The following is a 15,510-nucleotide window of genomic DNA, read 5'->3' as shown; positions in this document are numbered from 1 at the left end:
CAAATCACATGCTAGGAGAAGTTCAAGGGGCAAGAGTAGAAGAAGAAAGATCAAATGTTACAATTGTCAAGGAGAGGGGCATATGAGAGATGATTGCCCTCTCTTGAAGAAGAAGGAAGGGAAGAAGAAGGAGAAGGAGAAGACAAAAGAAAAGGGGAAGAAGACTCAAAACCTAAAAGCAACATAGGATGATCCTTCATCATCATCGGAGGAAGAAAAGCACCATGTAGTCAATTTTGCGCTAATGGGAATTGATGATATAGCCTCCACCTCATCCGAAAATAAAGAAGGAAAGAGCTCAAGTGAAGATGAAGAAGGGAGCTCAAGTGAAGGGGGAGGTCAAACTTCGGATTCGGACTTCTCGGTAAATGAGGTACATAATCTTCCTCCCCATATTTTAATTAAAATTATTTCAAGCACAAATGATGACTTGTTCAAGGCAAAAAGGAAAAACAAGTCTTTGAAACATGATATTAGCATGCTTGAAGAAAAATTAGAATCCATGTGCTCTAAGAACAACAATATGCATGCTTCTTCTAATTCTTCAAATGATTCATATTTAGAAGAAGAAAATAGGAAATTAAGGGAAAAGGTAGAATACCTTACCAATGCCTTGAGGAAATTTGAAATTGGCTCTAAAACCCTAAATATGATCATTGGGAGCCAAAGGGCAAGTTTTAAGAAAAATGGGATAGGATACAATGAACCAAATAATGAAAAGATCTACCATTGTTTACTTGCTAGGGGGCAATCAAAAACCAAGACCATAGATAGAAAATGGATCCCCAAGGAATATTTGGTTAATCCAATTAGAAAGAATTTCTATTGAGTGCCAAAATCAATCCTCAAGGGTTAGAGGATTTTGGGTTAAGTCAACCATGGAAATCATAATTCAAATTCTTGAAAAATGGTTGACTTAAGATCTTAAGAGGGAGCACTTAGCATTGCTAGAAATTCATGATTAAGAGGGCTAAGTAGAAGTTACATTTATCTCACAATGACTTGTCTTCTTTTCTAATCATAAATGTGAGATATTAGGATGATAAAAATAATTCACATATGCTTATGGCATTTTGATGAGTTATGTGATGTATCAATTTTTAGTGATCATAGACCAACTATGGGGAAAGCAAATGTTTAATTAATGGACATCTTGCCTATAGATCATAGTTGGATATTTTAAATGTTTTGAAAATAATTCTATGTTTTATCTACTATGGTATAGCTATATTGAAACATATGAGGGCAAAACTGGGTTTTAAATTGATACAAACGCTTTTGGAATTCTTGAGACTTGGTCAAAATTTCAAAAATAAGTTGACTTTTCATGAAAACATATTTTTCCTAGTTAAAGGACATTTCAAGAAATATGTGTTCAAAATTTCATGATTTTTCGAATTTTCTGAAATTTTTTATGCATTTCTGAAGTTGGCCTCAGAAGGCTGAAATTTGAGTTCAGCATGTACCAGTCGACTGTTACAGGTACCAGTCGACTGGTACTGGCCTTCCAACACTCTGAGGGTTTCTGAAATCAAGTTTTTGGTCCAAACTTGGTTAGAATTGATATCATAGTATGTGTACGTGTTTGGTACGATATTTTTTTTATGGTGTCAAAGGGGGAGAAAAGGGAAGGTTTAAGTTAGAAACCTACTTGGTTTGCTTGTACGAAAATCTTTGAAAATTAAGGTTGAGAGCATGTGTTAAGGGGGAGCTTGGGTTTTATGTTTCATGTTTACATATTGCTTCTAATTTTAAAAGTTGTTATTTATGCCTAACTTAAACATATTGCCACACATCAAAAAGGGGGAGATTGTTGGTGCAATCGACCTAGGTTTTGATGTGTGTGTCAAAGAGTTTAAGTTAGGCTTTCATATGTATTTGATATGTGTTTGAGTCTTGCAGGACTTGGAGAAACACATGAGGAACTTGGTGCGACCAAGTGTGGGAAGCTCATCCAAGGCCTCGGATCCTTGAGTCGGTGAAGGATGGTGTGGAAGACATCCGAGGGACCGCCGGACGAGGAGCAATGGAGTGGAGCCGAGGGAAGTGGAATTCAAGGCCGCGTGAAGGATGGCACGGAGAGGAGCCGCGGGCTCGGGTGCATCTGAGGGACGAAGGCCGAGGAAGAGGACTTCAAAGGCGACTCCGGAAAGGATGAGAGAAGTGAATGTACTGGACCAGTCGACTGGTCATGGGACCGGTCGACTGATCCAAATTCACAGAACGCACAGAATGATTCTGTACTCGTCGGCTTCAGGGACCAGTCGACTAGTACTGAGGCCAGTCGACTGGTACATAGTCGTTTGCTGGATCCAACGACACACCAGTCGACTGGTGCTTGGACCAGTCGACTGGTGTCGGGGTTTAAGTTGATTGTTGATCAACTCTCTCCTCTTATTTAAGGGATGCTTTGGGGGCTTGAAGGAGGTTACTGGTGCTAATTGTAAACCTTCTTAGTCTTGCCCAAAGCTTCCAAGTCTACTCTTCCTCTCCAATCCTAAGTTTCATCTTGTAAAGAGGAAGAGGCCTTTGTGAGATGTTTGCTCCACATAGAAGGAGAAGCTCTAGCCGGAGATTACCGGGGACTGATCCACCGAAGGATCAAGGGATCGTCCACCTCAAGGACACGCCGTGGAGTAGGAGCAAGCAATCTCTGAACCACGTTACATCGAGCGTGTTAGCGTTTGTATTCTTGTTTGTGTTTCATTGTTTTAATTTCTATATTTCCGCTTGCGCAAACTAACGTATTGTAGAGAAGAAATCGATTTGGAGGTGGTCTAGCTATCCAAACCCCCTTCAAGCCGGCCACCGATCCTCCAACACTTATATTAACTAATACATTTTTTAAGAAAAAAGAAGAACACATGATCACGTTCAAAATTGAGAATAATAAATTGCAAATTGACTTTCTTATCGTTAGGAAGAGGGATAAAAAGATTAGTAAAGATTGCAAGCTACTTAACATAGGTTAGTAGTGTTGGATATACGTCTCAAGCATAGTAACAATAAAAGGAAAATATATACAACTAAGTAGTGGAAGTTAAAGGATGAGAAACAAAATATATTTAAGGAGAAAGTAAGAGTACAAGCATTATGTGAAATATACAATGACTCTAATACGACATGGGATAAGATGGTATCAAAGTTGAAAATAATAGTTAAGAGTGTACTCAGTGAGTCAAAGGGGCATGCACCACCAAGGAATCTTGGTGGTGGAATGAGAAAGTATAAGAAAAAGTGAAGGAAAAAGCGAATAGCTTATAAAGAATTATATATTTATAAGAACGAGGAAAACTTTAAAAAATATATAATAGCTAATAAAAAAGCTAAAAAAGTAGTGAATGAAGTAAAGAATGAAATTTTTGAAAAGTTATATTAAAAATTGGAATAAAAAAAAAGGAAACGATACATTTATAAAATAGCTAAAGTGAGAGAAAGAAAGATAAGAGATATTATCCAAATAAAATGTATTAAACATGAATGCAATAAAGTACTAGTAAATATTGGAGAAATAAAAGAGTGGTGGATGACGTATTTTCATCAACTTTTTAATGAAGGTTTATGTGACCAACTTAACTTAGATAATTTAAGTATGTCAAATAAGTATAAAAATTTAAATTTTTATCGTAGAATTTAAACTTTGGAAGTAAAACAAGCTTTAAATGGGATGCACAATGGAAAAGTCATTGAACCAGATGATATTCCGATAGAAGTATGGAAGTGTCTAGGGAAATAAAGTATTGAATGACTTACAAAATTATTTAATATAATATTAAAAATGAAAAAAATATTAGATAGTGGGTAAGTACTCTATTTTCCTTATATAAGAACAAGGGTGACATACAAAATTGTGCAAACTAAACGGGTGAAACTTTAGAAAAAAAATAATAGAAAAAAATTAAGGAAGGAGACCACAGTAACCGAAAATCAATTTAGGTTCATGCCTGAGAGGTCGACAATAGAAGTTATACATTTTATCAAGCAACTAATTGAAAAGTAAAGGGAGCAAAAATAAGATCTACACATGGTATCAGTTAAAAAAGGATTACGATAAAGTTACAAGCGAAATTATATGGAGAATTCTAAAAAAGAGAGGTTTTAGCATAACATATATTGAACAAATTAAGAATATGTATGAAAATGTAATGGAAAACTTCAGGTGAATTAACTGAAGTATTTTCAATAAAGATAGGCTTACATCAAGGATCAATTCTAAATCTTCATCTTTTTACACTAATTATGGACGAACTCACTAGACATAATCAAGACATAATACCGTGGTGCATGTTGTTTGCAGATGATATTATTTTGGTATATTAGATACGTGAAGAAGTAAATGTTAAACTAGAATCTTGGCAGGAAACACTAAAAGTGAAAGGTTTTAAGCTTAGTAGAGTAAAAACAGAATATATGGAATTTAAGTTTAACAATATTAGCCGTAATAAGACAATTGTTAAGATCGAAGATGACGAATTATCTAGAACTGAAAGTTTTAAGTATTTCGAATCATTTTTTCAAAACGATGGAGGAATTGAGAGAGATGTCTTACATAGAATACAAGCAGGATGGTTGAATTGGAGGAGGGTGTCAAGTGTTTTATGTGATCGTAAAGTACCTCTAAAACTTAGAGTGAAATTTTACAAAATAATAATTAGACCTGCTATGTTATATGGCGCTGAATGTTGGACTATGACTCGAGCACGTGAACAAAAAATAAGAATTGCATAGATGAGAATGTTAAGGTGGATATGTGGATATACGAGGATGAACAGAATAAGAAATGAGAGCATTAGAGAGAAAGTTGGAGTTGCATCTATTGAAGGAAAACTCTGAGAGATATGTTTAAGATGGTACAAACATGTACTTAGACAACCAATAGATGCTCCAGTTGGGGATGTGAAACTATGACAAATACGCACATCAAACGAGAAAGAAGAAGAAAAAAGACTTGGTTAGTAATAATAAAACAAAATAAAATTTATTTATGTATAGATGATGATATAGTATGGGATAGAGCCCAATGACGTAAAAAAATCCATATATCCAACCTCACCTAGAGAGATAAGGTTTGGTTATTTATTTTATCAAGATTCATTCTTTATTTTAAGATTATGAAATTTATTAGTTTATAGGGAGTTTAGTATTCAAATGTTCATATAATTTTTAATTTACTCCAATACACCATATAATAATTTGATTTGTTATTAAATAAGAAGTCAAACGTGCAGGATATACCGAAGACATTCAAAATAATGTGATTCACTAATAATTTATTTTTTATTTAATTCTACAATAATATTATTATAATTAATTTTATAAAGTCTTATAAAAATAAATATTAAAATTTATTTTAAATTGAATTTTTATTTCAGCATTGATAAAGTGTGAGAAAATTCTTAAGATCCCATCATTTATAGTCTAATCTAAAATTAAATTATAAATTTTGATACAATATTGATTTAATTAGGTGTAAATTAAAATTTTAATTAACTTACTATATAACATATTATTATAATTACTAAGTATTATATTATTAAATTAATAGCTGCTAATCTAAATACCTACTAAATCATTTATTATTAAATTAACTAATTTGTACTTATATAATTGCAAATAACTTGGCTTTGGTGTTATCAATTTGTAAACTAAGATCAAATTGAATTAAAAAAATAAACTTATAAATCAGAGTTGTAATAAAATTGTGTTGATAAAAATTAGAAATTAGACTTATAGATCATTGAGAAATTAGAGTGAATGTGTGTTTAGAGAATGAAAAATAAGGGAATAATTTAAGAGTAAGAGAATGAGAGCTGTCTGAAGAGAGAATTAAAAGTACTTGTTAGAAAATTTTGGTAAGCTTTTTTTGGGAAAAAAATAATGTGTGTGTGTGTGTATATATATATATATATATATATATATAAGAGTACTTTAGTTTTTTAAAAAATATAATAATCATTTAAATTGCCCTTGACATATAATTGGTCGGGTGTACATGGTCGAGGGCGACTTTGTGTTAGGTCATGCATGACTCATTTTTAGGCCATGCCTGACCCAACTAATTTTTAAATCATCTTGGTCCAAACCATGGAGGTGAGCTACCCTATGTGGATCAACAACAAGCCTTGCATGGCACATTACACACTGCCCATCCTAACCCATTTAGGTTAGGTTTGGTCATGGGAAACTTGGCTTGTTTGCCACCTCTAGCTAGGAGAAAGGGAGATAGGACCATGCATGGAAGAGTAGCCTTGAGCTCAACATGAGTAGCAAGTCCTAGAGGAAGAGATTTATAAGGACATGAAAGAAGTCAAGAGGGAGGCGATACCCTCATACGCCACCTGTCGTTCAGATCAATAGATCATACACATGGCGCCCGGGGCACCTATCATCCAGATCAACGGATCACCCTCAGCTTGGTTAAGGTTATGGACCAAACCCAACAAACCAAGCTTGTGGCAAGTCTACAAAGTGGCGTGCACCTAATCTAACCACATTTGACTGACACCTATTCCGTGCTTACTACCGCAAGTCTACAAGCGAAACCCCTACGTCATGGCGATGAGCTACACCTGTCACCTCTCCAAATAGAGAATCACCCTCTCCCTTAATTTTCGGAGATCAGAACTTTTCCTCCACTTGATTGAATCAAAGCTGAAACCTAATCGTCAATAGATTTGATGTTGCACCAAAGCTGATAACAAAAGCTCTATATCATGCATCAATACATAGCACCTCATGTAGTTGCCTCATCCATCTCACTTCTATGTGAATTGTCGTAAAGTGCGTACATTAGCGAGACCTCATTTGGTAATGCAACTCTTCTCCAATTGGGCTCCAAATTTGCCCAACTTAGAATCTAATCATTATCTAAAAGTCTTAGTTGTTGGGCTCAAAAGCAATTGAAAGAGGCGGCTACACAAGCCATAGTGCATCGATTCATCACAAAGCTTTTGTAATTTTGTTATTACCTTGGGTGCAAGATGAAGGCCACTGGTGATAAGGTCTCAGCTCCAATTCAACAACAATAGAGGAAGAGTGTTGATCTCCGAAAAGGAGTGATTCTCTATTTTGAGAGGTGGCGGGCATAGCTCGTCACCGCAACATAGGAATTTCAGGTTGTAGGATTGTGTGAGCACAATCTAGCTCAAGGGGCATCCTGATTAGAAGCCACAAAGCTTCGTTCAACACGAGGGATTGTGGCCTCCGAGTCACAATCTACAGGAATAAGCATCAATGCAGATATCATTGGGTCTGATGCACATCATTCGGTAGACCTGTTCATGAGTCAAGCCTGATCAAACTGAATTTGGCCCAAAACCTTAACCTAGTTAAGGGATTGATTACCTGTTCACCTGGATTATCAGGAGGAATCATAATCAGCCCGTCGCTACAAACTAAAAGCAATAGATATGGAAAATATTACAACAAATCTTTAAAAAATTATAACAAATTAAATTTAAATATTCCAACAAATACTAGCAAAAGTATCATCCGATCCCACTAAAAAAATACAACAAAACCCAACAAAAAATTACAAGAGCCCTCTAGAAAAAATTGCTCTAAGTAAGGTCACAAAAAAACAAAGTCTCCGAGAAACAATGTCACCAAGAAACAAAATCGGCAAGAAACAACAAGAAGACAATAAACAACAAAGACGTTAAGTAATAGGAAGATCACCAAGCAAGATCACCAAAAAACAACACTAGGTTGCAAGAAACAAGAAAAGGTCGCCAAGACAAAGGTTGAGAGTCAAAGACAATAAAACCTAGAAAAAAAATCAATTGAAATCAAGAATTATAAAAAAAAAAATGTAATGGTTATCAAGAATTATAAAAAAAATTGTAATGGTTCGAATCTCTTAAAAAATTAAAACCATTTAATAAAACAAGCAACTGATGAATAAGATCTAGATAGGAAACAAGGGGTAAACGATCGATTGTTGTTTGGATCGATGATCTGAGTTGCAAGGGGTTGTTAAACAAAACATAAGCAAGGTCGACATCAAACAACAAGAGGTTCCTAAGGAACTACAAAAGCAAGAAGATAAGGTTCAGGAACAAAGACACGAGAATCGAGACACCTAAAATTGAGTACACTTACTATCTCAGAATAAAATAAATAGAATTTATTTGAATTTAATAATAATACAAAAAAAAATACTTAATGGCTCAAATCACTTGAAAAATAAGATCATTTTATAAAACAAAGCACCTGATGCATAAGATCTTAATTAAGAACAAGGGGAAAGCAACATAAACAAGGGGTAAACTATCGATTGTTGTCAAAATCAGTGATCTAAGATGCAAGGGATTGTTAAAACAAAAACAATGAACAAGATTATTACAAAAAAGTCGCCAAGCAAGGTCGCCAAGTAACAACAAAATCTCATCAAGAAAAAGATTTAGGGTTAAAGGTACAAAAATTAAGAAATATAAAATTAGGTAGACTTACTATCTTAAAATCAAACAGAACACATTAGGATAATATAATCAAAAAAAAAATCAGTACGAAAATAAAAAAAGAATTCAATTGAGACCAAAATTAATTTTAAAAAAACTTGATGCTTTGAATCTCCTAAAAAATAAAACCATCTTATAAAAGAAAGCAATTGATACATAAGAGCTTGAATAAGAAACAAGAAGGGGGAGAAGCGACTTAAAGGATAAGAATAGAAATAAAGAGAAAGACAAAAGTTATTGTACCTCATCTAGAAGAGTCATCGAACAAATTTTTAAAGGATGAGTGTGGGAACGGTAAAATAAAACCAAGAAACCAATTCAGAAAAAGAAAAAGAAAAAGGGGGTGGAAGAAAAACTAAGAACAGGATGGAAGATGCTCCAAGGTTCTTGAATGTTCGGCTTAATTGGTTGGCGTACAACAAAACTGTGAACTTTTTCATTTGAGTATGACCAGCATTATTGACAATCTTAAATTCAAATTAAAATTCTTTAGGAAAATAAGACCTCCGCTAATATATATATATATATATATATATATATATAGTTAATAAGATGCACCAACAATATAAAACCACACAAGAAAACACTATATATAGGAACATCAACAATGTTAAATCAACATCTTAGAAATAACAAATCGCATCAATAGCATGAAATCAGTTCAATACTATGAAGGAACTACAACAGTAGAGAATCACATCATGAACATTAATATAACACCAAGAAGATGAAGCCATAATAGACACACAATAAAAGGACGCCAGCAGTAAAGAACTACATCATATAAATATTAAAATAGCACCAAAGCATGAGACCTCATTAGAAAGCACACAAAAAACACCAGCATATGACATCACATCAAAGTTCAAAGATGCTAGAAGTGTCAAGATGAAAACAAAATCTAGCTTCCATGTCTCTGAGAAACTCTACCCAATAAACTGAGACGTCCTCTAAAACCCAACCCTATGCATGCAAATCTAAAGGTAAGAAAAAGAGAAGGGTCGTGTAGCCTAAACTAATTTTTGAGATGGCCGCTTGATTTACTTTGACCCAAAGATACGACTCTCAAATATATCATATGGTATGACTTACCTCCATCATATTGGTGTTATAGCATGAGTGTCAACTGAGTAAACATTAGGATACATACAACAAGTATCCAAGTTGTTCCAAGAGTATGATCTACACAGTCATCTTATACTTAGCAACTAGATCGATTGAATAAAATGTAAGACAATGACATAAAATATAATGCAGAAGATTAAAATATCAAAAAATACAAAATCAGAACAATATCTAAAGAAGTTGACGCTAAGTGGCCCAGCCCTACCCAAAAAAAAAGAAAAATACCTGTGGCACAATCTGGCGAAAGAAGACTCTTGTTTCTTAACAACTCAGGCAGAATTAAACCTCCACTCTCTTGTGAATTGAGGGTGTAAAACCCTCGCTGCGCAAAAGCACAAAATGAACCCATAAATTATTCAAACCTTAATGAAAAACTTGAAACTAAAACTCAAAAATATAAATAATAAACGGTCTCAAACCATGAAGCAAGAGTCATTCTGCAGAGAGAAGATGGTTAAGGGAATCGCATAGGAATGTCTCGTAGATTTCTGCACATTATTGAATGATATCCGGGAAAGATTCCACATTTTTGTAGGTGAAACCTCGATGGAACTGGTTGTGCACCGACTGGCTGAAGTTGGAGTTGAGGTTGCAGTATGTAAACCAATGTTGTGTCCAGGAGTGACGTGGACTAACAACCTGCATCCCATACAAAAATAGGGGAGAACATTAAATTAACATGTGAAAGTCTAATACCTTTTTTAAGCAGGTTTGAAAGAGGAGCAAGATATCATCAATTATTTAAATTACCACATCTTATACATCAACATAAACATACAACTTACAAAAATTCTCAAAAAAAAAAAAAAAACAAACCATCAACGGCCTAGTATGACTAACCAAGAGAAAATAAAGTGTTGATATGAAGAGAGACTGCTGAATCTCCCACCAGTGTTGCCCAAACAAGGAAGACTGCCCAGTACCTAACCATGAGAAAACTCCCCACATAAACCCAAACAAACAAGCAACCATAGATTTACCTAAAGAGCGGGCCGGATTGCTCAAAGATTAAAAGGTGAAGCTCCAAAATGGAAGATCTATGCCCAGTAAATGCTATTCCAATTGGGTTTGCCATTCAATCTAGTGAACCTAGATTCTGTTTCTAGAAGTTCCAACTTATGTTCACAGAATCCCATCTTTCTCGACCCATCTCCATACAAAACCATAATTAATAACATTATTCTTCAGGGGAAAATGATTCTAATTTGATTGATATCCTAACAAAGGTGTTTCCGAAACTAATCCCAATAGAAAATGTCAGCTAGAGGTGAAGACTATGGTGCATGTTAAATAGCATGATGAGAAGAGGGAAGATATGCAACTTAATTGAAGATATGCTAAAACTAATTTTGACACAATACTAGAATATGAATTATGAAGATCTAAGAAATCCAAGATACAACAGATTAATTACAAAAGTGCACCACTGTGAGAAAACAGAAATTAATCACCATTGTATTGCAGTCTCATGCCAAGTGTGAATCCATGCATCAAACTCAATCCTAAGTTCCTAACATGAAAAAAAAAAATGCATAAGATAATAAAAAATGATAAATACTCTTGAGCTATAACTATGATTTAGTACCTATCATAAATAATTAGCATAGATAAGATATATAGAAAGTCTAGCATAACGCATATGTCTACCAAAAAAACTAGAGTCCAGAACGACAATGTGAGTAATACAAGAAAAAGAGGCAAAGATGGCATCAAAATTCCTAGTACGAATTGGTACATTGAACTCTAACTCTCAATCTCTAACTCCACACAAGTTAACCCCCGTAAGAAATAAAACTATTCTCAGCTCCCAATTGACAAACATTATACTAACAACCCACATTACCCTTGCAATGCCGAACGTCAGCCTTTATCTCCTAGCTCCACCACACCATCCATCTTTTAAGCTTAAAAACTACTAAACCACAAAGTTTTAAATGTGGGTTAAATATACAACCTACCTCTTATATCGCCTATCCCTAAACTCAATATCCCACAAGAACCAAATACCAGAACATTACTTAAATATATTCACTCCACAAGTTTCGCTTGAAACAGATAAAATTTTTTACTAGTTATCGAATAGATTATTGCGACTCTCCTGCAGTGTTACCACACACAACCTGTAATATCAACACTCCCTCCCTATCCTACCGCTCACTTCTTCAATACTTCCACCCAATTCGAGTAAAAGAGAAGGTAAACCTACTTATTTGCAGCAATTTTTAGAAACAACCACGAATAGACCGCTGAAGGTGGAAGAAGAACACCTCCCAGCCGATCGACGATGTAATCGGGCAACCAGGGGCCGCTGGAGAACATAAAAGGAGAGTTTTCACAAGAACAGTGCAGAAAAAGACTGCTAGTCGATGTTGATGTAATGGCAAGACTCGAACTTCCTGCTGTAAGAGAGGGAATCGGCTTCTTGATTGTTCCAGAAAAGGGACGATACAAGTGGCTAAGTGGATACGGATGTTGAGAATCACGGAGAAGGCGATAGAAGGGTAGTGGCGACTGGACTACTCAAGGGGCAAGCGGTGTGTGGTGGCGGCCGACAGGCGATGGCGAGCGGGATCGTGCGAGGTAACAGGGAAGGGGTAGGAGAGGGTAGGATTATGATTTTCGCACATTTTCTAATCCATTCCAGATATACGAGTCGGTTTAAAGGGTCCAAAATTAGGTCCGGTCCAATTCATTTTGTAAATAAATCCCATCGAATTGAATAATTGAATAATATAAAAATATTTATATTTGAGTTTGAATTTAAAATATATATCATATTTGAATTTAATTTAAATTTTAAAAATATAACTAATTTTAGTTTGACCTTGATTCAAAATAAAATTTCAAATTTAGTTCGAATTGTTCGAATATGAATTCGAATCGAATTATATTTTAAAATAATTTAAAATTCAACTTCAAAATATTCATCTGTATTGATATTCAAACCCCCATATTCTTATGATTATTATTCTGCTAAGTGATTTACCACACATCATATTCATGCGGGTATTAACTCTAATTTTGTTTACTCCTAAAGCGGATAAAGAAAAAAATAATTAATAATAAAAAGAAAGGTGAAGAAAGCATCTTATTATTCTGCTAAGTGATTTAGCACACACCATATCTGCGGACATTAACTGTAATTTTGTTTACTCCTAAAACTGATAAACAAAACAAAAAGTAATGAATAATAAAAAGAAAGGTAGAAGAAAGGAAACAAAGTAGGACCTAAGAAAAATAGTGATTTCTATAATTATAATAATATGATATTATTCATTTTAAATCTAAACTCTTGTAATTTTATTTTTATCTCCATCTAAAATATTTATATCAGTGAAAATATTTTTCTCTTATAAATTCATAATATATTTCATATATTTTCAATATGAGATTTTATTTACAACCATTACAACCCAACAATCCTCATAATATCAAATACATTTGATCCAGTAGATTTAATCTAGTTATTATAAGTGTTCAAAAAATCACTACTCACAATATATTAGAATAAATTAATATTTGAGAGCATAAATATAATAAAAAAATAATCAAATACATCATACTTAGTTTTATATCAATTTGAAATCATTTAATTTATCAACTGATTTTATCTAAAATTAATCTTTATATCGAAGTAAATCGATTCGACTGATTTTTATTATCAATCAATTGATTTATTTAAAATTTTAATATAAAGAAATCGATTTACTTAGTATTAAAAATTAATTAATTGATTTTTAAATAAAAATTGATTTGATTGATTTTTCTATCAGTATTAAAAATAAAATAAAAACAAACAAATAATTTTATAATTTTGAAACTATCCTGCGATTTAGTAATTTCGGAAATTTACATTATGTAAAAAGCTGAAAATATTTTGATATAATATCTCTACATTATAGATTTGTTATGCACATTTTCTTTAATTAAAAAAAGTTTCGAAGAGAGTTAATATGTTTAATCAAGTCCTAAAAAAATTAATTTACAAAACATTTACCATATTAAAAATATATAATCTGAAGAAAAAAACAATCTATTTGGCTGCTGGTAAGAGAAAAAACACTATCAGTTAAAATTATTAAAATACAAATATTTTTTATGGTGAAATTTTTTAATGATAAACAAAGCACACGTAAACACATTATTTATCAGCTAAAAATTAGCCCCAACTTAGTTATCATTTAATAGAATTACTTAGGATGACAAATTTATTACGATGGAAAAAAGATTAATTTTCAATGCATATATATTCTTGAAAAAAATTTCTTCCACCTCATGATCATTTTGACAGTTGACTATAAATTGATTCATGATTTATCTTCATTCACATAACTTGATAACATATGGTAACTTGATAACATATGGTAAGAGTTACCTAGGATAAGCATAATTATTTTTTACAATAATAAAATTATTTATAGAGAAAATTATATTTTTAGTCTAGTAAATTGCACCTTTTCTAATTTTGATATTATTATCTATAAATTCACATTTTTATTACACTAGTATTTTCCTCCCAATTTCAATATTTTTTATCCGAAATTCGAATTGACAACTGGTAATTGCTTCAATTTTTTAAAGAATTTTATTTTATTGTTCTATTTTTAAGGTGATGTTACTTTGATTATGTGTTCCTTATTTATTTTAATGTCCGGATGGAGTTAAAAAAATTTGTCACGTAAGCGATTTGTCCACCAAAAGTAAAAATATCCAAATTCTTTTTCCATGTCAACATCGCCATCGCCAATTATCGATGGTCAATTCAAATTTCGGACAAAAATATTGGTGCAATATTCCCTGGGTCAAGGTTGATCAAGTTGACTAAGTTTGAGTTGGCTCAAGTTTGAGTCGTGATGTTTGACAATATAAGAGGAAGAAGTTAAGTAGATCAAGGTCGATCAGATACCTGATTAGGAAGTCCAAACTGGAGGTTAAGTAAGGGTAACTCTAATAGAAAGATTGGCAGAAGATGAAAATCCAAGTGGATCAGTGTTGACCAAACACTTGGTGTGGAAGTTATAGTGAGTGAAGCCAGGCAAATGGGAAGTCCTGGTGAGTGAAGCCGGACAGTGTGAAAGTCCTAGTGAGTGAAGCTAGGTAAATGAAAATCTGTTGAGTGAAGGCAGGTGAAAGCCCTAGTGATTGAAGCTAGGTGGAAGGAAATCTTGGTAAGTGAAGTCAAGTGAAAGTTCTAGTGAGTAAAGATAGGCAGATGAAAATCCTATTGAGTGAAGTGATGAGGTGTCAAATGGTTTTATATTTTGATTCAAATTGATTGACTTTGGTGTTCATTTGAGTTGAGGAATTGATTTTGGAGTTAGATTTTGTTATTCAAGATATATTTTGAGCCAATTCAATTAGCTAGTATTTTTCTTATGATTTGTGTCTCACACATTTTAATTTTTGGTTGTAGGTGAAGATTTGGATCACACTTGGATGCACTCAAGTTAGTTGGTTTGAGTATGGATTCGATCTGTGCCAATGCACTATTGAACTTGATAAATCAAATCAGTTGTTGCTACACCTGAACTGGACCAAGTCATTGAACCGGAATCAACATTGAACCCGGCCGAAGCTAACCTCAAAATCTAAGGAGTGGCACGATGAACAGTGGCTTGCCCTACTGTTCATCATGCCAACGCTCTTCCTCTGTGCGCGACGCAAGCTCCGTTCATATCTCAACCGGCGTTTCAGTGCTGTCATCACCGGCAATGAACTGAGTAATCGGCGACCATCTTCCGAGCATCAAATCGTGGTAGAGGGAGGTTTTCTTTTCTGCGATCTTCACATTTCGCCTTTCACGAAGAATCCAGATCAGTGGAGTTTTCTAGATCTGAAGGATCCTATCAAGTCGCATGAGCTTAGGAGGAGTTTTTTCCAGAGTTCCCGTCGTCTTCCCGTTAATCATGGACTCGCGATTTCAGAT

General features: G+C 33.7%; 1 protein-coding gene across 7 annotated transcripts in view; it reads right to left on the bottom strand.

Moving 5' to 3' along the window:
- The window catches only part of LOC122010401 (ubiquinone biosynthesis monooxygenase COQ6, mitochondrial-like), a 36,137-nt gene extending 23,920 nt beyond the window's left edge, over window positions 1-12,217 (bottom strand). For 2 of the 7 annotated variants that reach the window (XM_042566921.1, XM_042566923.1), the window contains exons 1-4: window positions 11,791-12,217; window positions 11,036-11,094; window positions 10,004-10,223; window positions 9,810-9,906 (exon numbers count right to left, since the gene is read on the bottom strand). In XM_042566921.1, the coding sequence (XP_042422855.1) occupies window positions 9,810-9,906; window positions 10,004-10,111 (205 nt within the window). In that variant the 5' untranslated portion in view covers window positions 10,112-10,223; window positions 11,036-11,094; window positions 11,791-12,217. Of the gene's footprint in view, window positions 1-6,968; window positions 7,353-9,809; window positions 9,908-10,003; window positions 10,224-11,035; window positions 11,095-11,790 lie in introns of those variants that run through there. The other 5 variants (XM_042566918.1, XM_042566919.1, XM_042566920.1 and 2 more) reach the window with 4 other exon arrangements.
- Between the last annotated feature and the right edge of the window lie 3,293 nt (window positions 12,218-15,510).

This window comes from Zingiber officinale, chromosome 8A, assembly GCF_018446385.1.
Source record: "Zingiber officinale cultivar Zhangliang chromosome 8A, Zo_v1.1, whole genome shotgun sequence".
NCBI classification, from domain to species: domain Eukaryota; kingdom Viridiplantae; phylum Streptophyta; class Magnoliopsida; order Zingiberales; family Zingiberaceae; genus Zingiber; species Zingiber officinale.
Note: the sequence above shows the minus strand (reverse complement) of the source record. Positions and strands in the feature narration are given on the sequence as shown.